Source organism: Phoca vitulina, unplaced genomic scaffold, assembly GCF_004348235.1.
Source record: "Phoca vitulina isolate PV1807 unplaced genomic scaffold, GSC_HSeal_1.0 scaffold65, whole genome shotgun sequence".
NCBI lineage: Eukaryota > Metazoa > Chordata > Mammalia > Carnivora > Phocidae > Phoca > Phoca vitulina.
Window position 1 is genome coordinate 161,116 of NW_022589768.1, and position 11,401 is coordinate 172,516.

At 52.7% G+C, this 11,401-nt stretch overlaps 1 protein-coding gene across 2 annotated transcripts; it reads right to left on the bottom strand.

The window, feature by feature from the left end:
• Positions 1-653: 653 nt before the first annotated feature.
• PSMA4 (proteasome 20S subunit alpha 4) lies at positions 654-10,915 on the bottom strand. 2 transcript variants are annotated; one of them, XM_032392067.1, is made up of 10 exons: positions 10,796-10,915; positions 9,246-9,312; positions 8,472-8,497; positions 8,203-8,245; positions 7,638-7,800; positions 6,386-6,463; positions 5,991-6,079; positions 5,396-5,526; positions 4,546-4,669; positions 654-3,436 (listed from the first exon to the last, which is right to left on the bottom strand). In XM_032392067.1, exons 3-10 carry the CDS (start codon positions 8,472-8,474, stop codon positions 3,282-3,284), a joined length of 786 nt encoding a protein of 261 aa, XP_032247958.1. In that variant the 5' UTR covers positions 8,475-8,497; positions 9,246-9,312; positions 10,796-10,915; the 3' UTR covers positions 654-3,281. The 2 variants fall into 2 exon arrangements, with proteins under 2 accessions (XP_032247958.1, XP_032247956.1); XM_032392065.1 differs by lacking the exon at positions 9,246-9,312.
• Between the last annotated feature and the right edge of the window lie 486 nt (positions 10,916-11,401).

Below are 11,401 nucleotides of genomic sequence, written 5' to 3' on the forward strand. Positions count from 1 at the left end.
CTACAAATACGCCACAGGGTAGAGGGAGCAAAGGGGCTGGGGAGCATCTAGGCTAGACACAGCCTTGGAGCAAGGAAGAAACCAGTTAGGGCAGCCCCCCCCACCCCCAGTTTTTACTTTTCCCCCAGCATGACATTATTTCAACAAAAGGGTCAGCGGCACCTGGCTGGCTGAGTCAGTGGGGCATGTGACTCTTCTCTCCGGGTTGTGAGTTCAAACCCCACATTGGTTGTAGAGAGGACCTAAAATAGTAAAAAATCTTAGGGGCACTTGGGTGGCTCAGTCAGTTGAGGGTCTGCCTTCAGCTCAGGTCATGATCCCAGGGTCCCAGTCCCGCATCAGGCTCCCTGCTCAGCGGGGAGTCTGCTTTTCTCTCTGCCCCTCTCCCCCGCTTGTGCTCGCTTTGTCAAATAAAATCTTTTTTATTTTTTATTTTTTTAAAGATTTTATTTATTTATTTGACACAGAGAGAGACAGCGACAGAGGGAACACAAGCAGGGGGAGTGGGAGAGGGAGAAGCAGGCGTCCCGCCGAGCAGGGAGCCCGATGCGGGGCTCGATCCCAGGACCCTGGGATCATGACCTGAGCCGAAGGCAGTCACCTAACCGACTGAACCACCCAGGCACCCCAAAATCTTTTTTTAAAAAGGTGAATATGTTGAGATTTTTCCATCATTAGGATGAAGTCCTGAATACTTGCTCCAGATGTGGTGGGAAAATGCACTAGGCTCTCATCCCCCAGCCTCTACAGTTGTCGTGACTTTAGGAAAGTGCTCAAGGGGTGGTCAGAATACAGCAAACCCACCAGTTCTACTCCCTGGATGGGAAGGGGGTGTATTTCAGGATTTCATTCCAGCATATCAAGGACAACCACTCACTCATTCCTCAGTATCAGAAGCCTAATACGTGCCCGTTTCTGTTCTCGATGCTGGGACAGTAGGCAGATGTACCAGGCGGTGAGGGGGGGCTTGGAGAAACACCCCACAGGGTTAGGGAGGATGCGTGCCTGGGGCAGTGGCCCACACAAGGTGACACTGGGACATGGGGGAGTGGGCAGTGCAGACACTCCCAGGGATGAGCATTCTCAAGGTAGAGGGACTGGCATGTACAAAGGCCCTGGGGTGGAAGAGGCCTGGTATTTCAAGGAACAAGAAGGCTCATTCGGATGAGCACCTGGTAGAAGAGAAGGTAGTAGTGGGGGCCCCTGTAAACCAGAGTAAAGGACTTGGCTTTCCCTGGGCAGGAAGGGTGGCCAGCCAGCCTACGCTGGGAGAGCACCCTCTGGCTGCTGTGTTGAGGACGGCCTGAAGGGAGGACCCTGCACCAGGCTGGCTGACAGTCCTTGTGAGAGACTGGGGGGGCCAAGGCTCAGACTCTATTCTGGGGACAGGCAGCTCACTTCTCCGTCTACCTCCACTTCCGTGCAGAGCGAGACCCGAAGGGTCACGTGACCACGTGCAGCCGATCCTCACCATTCAGATTCTGTGTTTGCAAATTTGCTTGTAGCCAGCCCCAAGCCAACATGGACGGGGCCTTCGTGGTCCCTGTGGACGGGCGCAGGTGCGCACGCTCCCAGCCAGGATCAGAGCGGAACCCTGCCTCCTCGTTTCAGCCCATACCGTCAACAGCGTTCTTCTTTCGGTCTGTTTTGTGCCTATTTTTCACATCTTTGTGATTCCGCCTAAGCTCAGGGCAGAGGTGCTGGCTAGTGCCCCTCCAGACCGAGATGTGTGTGTCAGACTAACTCTGTTTCGGCGGGTCACCGTTGTTGGCCATGAGCTCGATTAGTGAGTTACCAGCACACGTTAAATAAGATGTCTTTAAACAGAAACACACAGCAAACAAGGTCACACATTGATCGGTTGAGCAAAATGTGGCCAGAGGCTCTCAGGAACCTGGCCTGGTATTCAATCCCCCCGAGCCACGGATCAGTATTCGCTCAGTGTTCGTGACGATTCCACAGAACACAGCTACTAGGAGTAACGGCAACCAGCTGTACCGGGAAAAGGACACTTGGATTAAAAAAGCACTCTGTCAAAGGGGCTTGAAAACAGACCTGGGCAGGAACACGAGCAGTGGGGTGGGCACGCACACACCACCCTTGCGACCCAGACGTGCTACCAAGCTCCGCGTGTTTCTAATGCGTCTCCAAGTTTGAGAATCACCTGGGGAGCTTTGGCGTCTCCCGCACCCAGGCTGTGGGGCACAGGAGGGCCGACTCCCACATGGTCCTGCAGCAGGCCGGGCCCACACTCGACAGAGCGCAGCCCTACATCTTCTGGCAAAGGGGACTGACTCAATCATAATGACAGCCAGACTCAGCAGCGGAGCTCCCTCTAGTCAAATCTATTCTCTTTGGTTCCACTCTTCCGCTTGACCATGACGTCTCAGCTTGGGCTGTGGGCGGCCTGTCTCAGCGGCAGCATCCTCAGCCTGCCTTGCTCACACCCCCGCCCCAGCTCCGGCCTGGCCTGGCCCTCACCTTCATCCTCAGACAGATCCCTGTGGACGGAGCCGGGTCGCCCACCCGCCTTAGTGAGAGGAACGGGGGACAGGAAACCAGAGTGTAAGCACCGTAGACAGGAAGACGTGGGAAGGGGACACCCAGGGGGCTTCAAAAGTGCTGTTTCCGAAGCGGGGTGGTGGGTACGTAGGGTTTCACTTAGTTAGGCCTTCCATGTGTCGTTAACTACTCACGGACGTGCACATACATGCAGGCATGCACACACACTTCCAGTCCAGTGTGAACCCATCAACACCGAGGACAGGACAGGGGCCCCTGCGTCCCTGGAGTCTACCCTGCCAGACACCGAGAAGAGGACAGCTCTAGTCTGCTCCAAACAGAAGGGGGACAACAGCAAGGGAAAGCCTGAGCGCGCAATCCCCACCCTTCTTTTTACGAAGCGAGCACCACGCCGACTGCGACAGCTCACGGACAGGAAGCACGAGGGCCGCCATGGGGCACCTAACTCACGGGGAGACCGTGGCCCTTACTGATCCCGGGGCCATCGGCGATTCCTGCCACAGGCACTCTCTTCCTTCACCACCTCCATTCTTTCCAAGTTTTATTACCCAAAACAAGGAGGGACGAGGGCGCCCACGACCAATCATCGCCGTTACAGGATTCAAGTGGACAGAGACGGCAAGGACCCGAGGCAGTTGGCGCCACCCCCGTCTCCCCACACAAGCGAGAACGAGTGAGGGCTTTCTCAGGGTGGAAAGAAGGATGGCGAGGACACTGAAATGGCCCCACGTGAGCTACAAAAGCCCTGGGTTCTCCTTCTATTTATCCTTCTCTTTCTGCTCTTTTTCTTTCTTCTCCCGCTCGGCTTTCGCTTCTTCCTCCTCGTGGTTTTTGATCAGCTGCTCCACTTCTTTCTGTTTGAGGACTCTGATGGCCGTCTTCCCGTTCTCTCTTGTTAGGGTGGCAATCTCCACTGCAAGGGAGCACACGCACGTTACGGGGCGGGCACACCGGGCAAACAACAGTCCCAGCTCCCCCTGGAGCCCAGGCTCCCCACGCTCCCAGGCTTGGTGCTGCGTGCGGCTCACAGCTACTCCGACAGTGAAGACGACCTTCCATCCTGTCACCTCCTAGCGACACTCCTACTTACGTGTCTCTCTCACCCATCCCAACCTCCGACTCGCCAGTCTGTCACTTTCCTGCAAAAAGCACACCAACCCCTGGCTCTAGCTGGCCTGCCATTGGCTGCGAGGACCAGAAAGAACCTCCATGTCCTCGTGGGGGCCCCTGAAGGCGCAGTCACATCACATGCCTTTTTCACGGACTTCGAAAGCTCTTCAAAACAAAGGCATGAAAGCAGCTTCCATGACCACAGACAAGTGGTAAACTAATACCAAAGGAAAAGGAATTTTTTGAGCAGGGGAAACAGAGTACTGCCTCCTTGAAATTAGGGAGAAGTACAAGACAGGACAGTCTGCAAGTCGACTGTGTTTTCTAAGGAACACCAGGAGCTAAATTATCCTAAACTAAATCGATCCATTAACTGACCAGAATTTTTGAAAACCTTATTTAGAAATGTTGTTTTATATGATCATATAACTTAAATAAAGTATTTAAAATTGCAAACATGGGATAACCTAAGAGATCGGTGGATTCAAAAGAACAGAGGCTATAACAACTCATGCGTATGTCATCCCTCAGATACACTACAGCACGCGGATAAACGCATAACCACACGCATATTACCGTGTGTATACACACACACAGTCAGGGCTGTCGAGAAGCCAATCAGACAATTATTAACTAAAGGTAGCGCGGCTCAGATCTCTAACTATGAACAATAAGAACATTCAGGCCCAAGTCCTGACGCTCAGAACGTAGGGTGGGATTACGGTCAAGGCACTGAACCTCACTAAGGCCTAGCACCCTCACTTGGGAAACAGGTATAAGGCCGCTCAATTCATAAGGCTGCTGTTTCAATGGACTCGGACAACACGTTAGGGCCGAACACAGCAGCCAAACGGAAGGGGGACAACAGCTTCTCTCACTCAAGTGAGCCAATTAGGAGTGAACCCCAATTACCTTTTTCAGCAGACAGTTTACTCACATCCATGGTCTTATTTAGGACTTTGATAGCTAAAGCCAGTGCGGACTTCAAAGTCATTTCTCCTTCTTTGTAGTCCTGTTTTAACATTGACACAGCTGCCTGTAAGACATAAAGGAGAATCAACTAAGAATTTCCTTTAAATTCCTGCACTTTGAGCGCCTGGGTGGCTCAGCTGGTTAAGCCACTGCCTTCGGCTCAGGTCATGATCCTGGAGTCCCAGGATCGAGTCCCGCATTGGGCTCCCTGCTCGGCAAGGAGCCTGCTTCTCCCTCTGACCCTCCCCCATCTCATGTGCTCTCTCTCTCTCTCTCTCTCTCTCAAAGAAATAAATAAAATCTTTAAAAAAAAAAAAATTCCTGCACTTTTTCGGAATATGGATTGGTCAGAAGAATAACGGCTGAAATCACTGTGGGCATTATAACCAACGCACACAATTCTGATGGCAGGGAGGGGAGACACGGGATGGGGTGACAAGGGGGTTGCTGGTGCTCTATGAATGGGGTCTGCAACCTGGACCTCTTCAGACCTGCAAGGGGTCTGTGACAGAAGTCAAGGGGTCTGAGAACTAGGATGTGAAAAATAACTACGTCTATTTCCACACTTCTCACTGAAAATTAGCATTTCCTTTCATTATAAACGTAGACAGTGAGCCCCAGGAGTATGAGCAGTGCTTGCAACTTCGTTACCAGCAGAAATCCAAGATGTCTTCCTATCACATTAAGGTTGTGGCAGCTATTTTAGAATTGTTTATACTCGTGGCCACTTGAAAATCATGGTGGTTCTCAGATCTTTTGCTCAATTTCATAGCAGCATAAAAATACTCACAGCACTGTTGTTGCCAATGCATGTGGCTTTCCATCCTCCGTAATTCCCACTCGGGTCACTCTGGTAGAGCTGAAAGCCATAGTGCTTATCCCAGCCGATGTACAGCAACGAAACACCAAAGGGACGTTTTCCTTTAACAGCAACAACAAACAGCCAAACATGTCAGCAGTCTGAATTCAGTATCACCACGCTTCCCTGAGCCCATGAGGGAGACTACAGGTTTCTCTGAAGTGAAGCATTCATAAACTGCTTTGTTTTCTGAACACCACAGATAAGCTCCAGCCAAAATCCCACTTTCGTCTCTAGGATTTGGACAGAGCCAGGAAAGGGAATAAAGACACAGAGGACCAGCGCTGAATTTCATTATTATGTAAAAAGCAATTTGTTTCCAGATTTGAAAATGGCATTATGGCCTTCCTGCAGTCTATTAATAAAACATATGACAATCTACACAGCGGAAGCCAGTTAATTCAGGAAGCAGAGATTTATGAAAAGTGTTTTATTTCATTTTCAACTTCTTTTTACCATCTCAAAAAGATTATTATCCATAAAATGGTTTAACTTTTTGGAATACAATGTCCAAAAAATTCAGTACCTCCGAACTGTGTATAAGCTTGTTTGATATCACACAGTGCTGTGACCAACTGCTCACAAGGAATTGGTTCCTGATACTGTAATAAATACCTACGATAAAGAAATTGGCATATTAGTAGTTTTCTCTAAAACACAGATACACCCTAAGCAAAATACCCTCTGAAAATAAATCTGTGCCACAGGGACAATCTAACAGCCACCTGTGATTTGAAGAGGGGAGGAGAGCACGGCCACACCCTAATATCCTTAAAGGAAGTAACATGTTAAACTTTGGTTTAAGAAAACTTTAATTTTCAATTAATACATTTTTTAATGACTCTGATCTTTGCAAAAATGACTTCTTAGAAACATCGAAACTAACGTACGTATCTTCAGTGATGCTGTTTATGACCATACCTTTGAGCAATGAGCCTCAGTTCATTAGTGAGAACGTTAGCATCAGAAGTGATACCTGCCACGCTGCAGGCCATGTCCCTTGAGGAAAAGAAAGACATTGATCGGTAAGCAGGGAGAGGTTTGTGAGTTCAGTTAGAAACGCACCACCCTTGCTCCAAAGCCACTACAGAAATGACAGAAGTTTCATCTTTATAGACTTTCAACTTGATGTCATTCCACATGAAAAATAAACAAATGCACCCATAAGTTCCTCAACAGATGTGTTTACCATCACCACCCTGTGAACGGGGCAAGAGAATAACACAAAGAAGCTAAAGGAAATCCCAAGATTCATCAACAAAGGCAACAGAGGTCTTACCAGACAGGAAGACAGGTTCCTCTGTGCCCTCCTCCCTCCTGGGGCCTGGCTTGATGGAGGTGAAGGGGAGGTCACCCACGGGAAGGGTCTTTTCTAAGCCTGCCTAGAAGCCCAGGGCTAGGCTCACACGAGGGGTGCACTTCTTTCTTTGCCCTCGTCCCCTGGTCTGCCCTGGGTCTCCCACAGACTCAACAGCTTCTGTCCTGCCTGGCAAGCCTGAGACAGTGATGCCGTGGAGGGGACAGCACTCCTTCGGACAAGCCCATCAGAAAAGCCTGGTACCTGGCCCATCGCTTAGGGGACGGTCCAATCAGGAAGCCCTGCTCTCTGCTAGCTACAAAGTCCCACACACCCCACTGTCACAGAAACCTCACCAAGGGCACAGGGCTCGGCTGAACTGCCCCCACACCTCTGGGAGGCCTGTGGTTTGGTAAAAGTCAGTATAATTCCACAGAATTCCTGAGTAGCCATTCTGAACAATGCTTTGAGGGCCTGCTACAAGCCAGACACTGTGCTAGTTTATTTCTATTTATTTTATTTCACTAAACTGCCATAACTACTCCAGTAGGCTGAGACCCAGAGACATTAAATAACCAGTGTAGGGTCACACGGCTTCTAAATTCACCCAAATCTGAGTGACTACCAAGCCTGGGCTCCTATCACTACACAACGCAGGTGTAGTTTAAGCACGGGGCTCTGTGCTTAAAAAGGGTAACACATGGTCCTGGACCTCAAGGTTTCAAACAAGATAAATTAGAAGCAAAAATTCTCAGAGATGAAAACTGTTCACTTCAAGTACCATGTCATATGGAATAGCCCTCCCGAAATACGTGCGATGTCACTACGTGAGGACGTGAGACATTTTTACACTCCCCTCCCGAAGATCTCACTTACTCATTCAGTTTATAAATTTTTTCAGAAAAAAAGACTTCATCAAGAAGCTTGTGGATGTTGCGTCTCTCTGCTGCAAGCAAAACACCGTCATTTGCTAAAATGCCCAAGCAGGTGCCTGCGTGTCCAATAGCTTCCATGGCATATTCCACCTGGTACAGGCGACCTACAGGACACAAGCAGTGAGTAAGCAGCACCAGGGCCCCCACGGCAGTCAGCAACGCCACTGGCAGGACACACACGAGAGCCCCACTTTTACCCTTGAGGAGGCTCCTAACCAACCCGGTGACCAGAATCAGTCCAAAGTACAAAAAGCATAAACAACTCAGCAAGAATTAAAAAAAAAAAAGTTTGTGTGTAGGGCCGCCTGGCTGGCTCAGTCAGTAGAGCATGGGACTCCTGATCTCAGGGTTGTGGGTTTGAGCCCCGTGTGGGGTGTAGAGATTACTTAAATAATAAAACTTAAAAAAAGAAAAAAAAGTCTGTAGATTTTTTTTTCCCCTTTAAGTCAAACTCTAATTTAAAGACATTTTTTAATTTGAGATGGCTTAAACAATTTCCATTTTACCTTCTGGAGAAAATATGGTTGTCCTGGAGTCATATCTTCGAGACTGCAAAGGAAAAACAGGCAAGTGATTCCTACCCACCAGAAGTCAGTCCACTATTCATCTTATAAAACATCCTGGCATGCAAGCTCAGTGTGAGGAAGGAAGCTGGTAAGGAAGAGGACACCGTGCCAGCTCTTCTTCCCTCCATTCCAATGTTCTCATGCTAGTCCACAGGTACAAGCAATAGGATTGATCAGGCAACAGCTTACTGGCATGCGTCTCTACTCACCATGTTTTCTGAACTTTATAAAATTCCTGTAAAAAGAAAGTAAGATCATTATTAAAACGATGATCTACAATTTAAGGAGCATTTCCTGACTTAAAAAAAAAATCTGTTTGGTTCACTCCCTGCACTCATCTAACATTTATGATAGAGCAGGCACTAGGCCAGATGCTGGAATAGCACAACGGGGAACAGCAATCCCTTCCCTGCAGAGCTTACAGTCTGGTGTTCAGGTGAGGGAGGCAGACACACACAGTTATAAAGCAATGGGGAAACAGAGACGCCAGGGGTAGAGTGGGAAGAGGGATGGGGAAAAATCAAGAAAGCAGGGGTGCCTGGGTGGTACAGTCGACTGGGCGTCTGACTCCTGGTTTCACATCATGATCTCAGGGTCCTGGGATCCAGCCCCATGTCAGGCTCCATGCTTGGCATGGAGTCCACTTGGGATTTTCTCTCCCTCCCTCTGCCCCTCCTCCCCACTCACATGCGGGCGCTCTCACTCTCTCGCAAATAAATAAACTTTAAAAAAAATCAAGAAAGTATTTTTTAAGAAACAAATACAAAAAAAAAAAGTTCAAATTAGAGATGGGAGAGGCAGAAATAAGGCTGGGAGCCATTAGGCCTAAGGGGAACAGTAGAGGAAGGGAGAATGGGAGAGCAGCCCAGGCAGGAAGAAGAGCCTGCTCAAAGGCACTGGGACAGGACAGCTAAAATGCGAGAGACAAATTGCTAAAGTTAAAAAAATCTGAAGAAGCTAGAGAGCTTAGTAAGTATACAGACCCACGCAAAGCCTTGAATGCCAAGTTAAGAGACTGAGGCTTTCTCCAGAGTGATACGAAGTCCCAACCTAGAGGAGGTACGGGGGGTAATCTTAGTTCATCATTACTATTCCTACAAAAGTCAACATTGGGGCTCAGCATGATTTAGTGTAAATGCCAAACTTCAGACTGCAAAGCCCATTTTCCTAAATCCCAGAATACCGGGAATTAAGCCTGGAGAGGTAAGCTGGGGATCCAAGCTCAGACCCCAACCCTGAAGGGCCTCCCGCCCCAAGAACTGCGAATTTTCTCTCTCAAGCAATGGGCTCCACGGAAAGACTGTGGGCCAAAGAGCCACAGGAGCTGAAGGACCGTTAGTAAGATCACTAGCTGAAGAGAGAATGAAGAAAAAGTAACCAGTTAGGAGGCCCTTACAACAGGCAGGGAAAAGGTAAGGATGGCCCTGAGCACAAGCCCCGCTGCGCACCTCGGGTGCAGTTCCAGCGGGGCAACTTTCCGATACCGACCCTCCCAAGAGACGCCTCCATCCCGCCTGTGCGACCGGACCCTGGCCCCAGACCCAGGCCCCAGCCCCGACGTGCGCACCAAACCAACCCAAGCCCCGACCTGGACGCACAAGCCCGATGCCCCGAGCCCAGCCCAGACCCGGACGTGATTGATCCCCAGCCCCGCCCCATCCCAGGCCCGGCACCTGACCTGTGCGCTAGGTCCCAGCTCGGACCCGGGCCCCGCCCAGACGTGCTCGCCAAACCCCCGACCCCAGCCGCGACCCAGATGTGCGCGCCCAATCCCGTGCCCGGTCCCCAACCCCGACGTGAGCGCTAGATCCAAGCTTGGACCCCAGCCCCGCCCCGTCCAAGGCCGGACCCCCGGCCCCGACGTGCGCGCTAGATCCCAGCTTGGACCCCAGCCCTGGCTCCGATGAGAGCACGAGACCCAAGCTCGGACCCCAGCCCCGGCCCCGACGAGAGCGTTAGATCCCAGCTCGGACCTCAGCCCCGGCCCCGACGTGCGCGCTAGATCCCAGCTCGAACCTCAGCCCCGGCCCCGACTTGCGCGCTAGATCCCAGCCCGGACCGGGGACCCGGGACCCGACCCCGACGTGCGCCCTAGATCCCAGCTCGGACCCGGGACCCGGCCCCGACGTGCGCGCTAGATCCAAGCTTGAACCCCAGCCCCGGTCCCGACGTGCGCGCTAGATCCAAGCTTGAACCCCAGCCCCGGCCCCGGCCCCGACGTGCGCGCTAGACCCCAGCCCGGACCCGGCCCCCGGCCTCGGCCCCCGGCCCCGACGTGCGCGCTAGATCCCAGCTCGGACCCGGGACCCGGCCCCGACGAGCGCGCCGGACCCCCGAGCCGACCCGGACGCGCGCCCCGGCAGGCGAGCCCCACGACGGCCGGCCTGTCGCCGAGGAAGCGGGTGCAGAGTCATGGCACCTAGGGTGCCTTGGTGGCGGCTGCAGGCCGAGACCGCTCTCCCGCGACGCTCACGACCCCTGCCCGCGGGGAGGGCGGCCAAGCTTCCGCGGGCGCCCAGGGGCAAAGGCTTACCTGCGGGACACAGGGAAGAGTGGAGACCTAAACCGAGACTTTCCTCGAGGAAGAAAACTAGCCGCCACGACCACTACCGAGCACCCGCTGTCAATATGGCGCTCGCGCGTGCGCAGAGCACGGGGGCGGGGCCGCCGCGGGCCCGGAAGTCCGGGGGCGGGGCCGGAGCTGGCGACCCGAGCGGGAGCCGGCATTACTGTCTTGTACATCCGTGCGGTCAGCCGCCGGCCGGGGGTGTGTGCGGGGTCGGCGCCTGGAGACCCCCGCCCCTGGCGGCCGCGCACCCTCGGGCCGGAAGGGTCCCGGGCCAGGACGCTGTTTTCCGGGAGGGGCCGGCACCGCCCAGCGCGCCGTCCTCCCGCGCGGACCCTGTGACCCGTGCTGGCCCCCGGGCACTTCCTCTGCTGCTTCCCAGCACACTCCGTGTGCTGCGTGTGGAAGGTCGCACTAGCAGTCGTGCGGGCCTGTTAACTGCTCATCAGACGAGCCGGCTTCCCGCCTCCGCGTCTCCCTTCTTGAACCTGCCCTCCGCTCTTACTGCGGACACACAGAGCAAGCTAGGACGGGGCTCACGAGCCCCCCCACCCCCGCTCAGGCCAGGACGCG

Coding starts and splice junctions, on each gene's coding strand:
- PSMA4 (XM_032392065.1), bottom strand. Junction 7,801..8,202: donor AACCATATTTTCTCCAGAAG/GTAAAATGGAAA, acceptor TGTGTCCTGTAG/GTCGCCTGTACCAGGTGGAA. Junction 3,437..4,545: donor TAAACTGTCTGCTGAAAAAG/GTAATTGGGGTT, acceptor GCTCCCTTGCAG/TGGAGATTGCCACCCTAACA.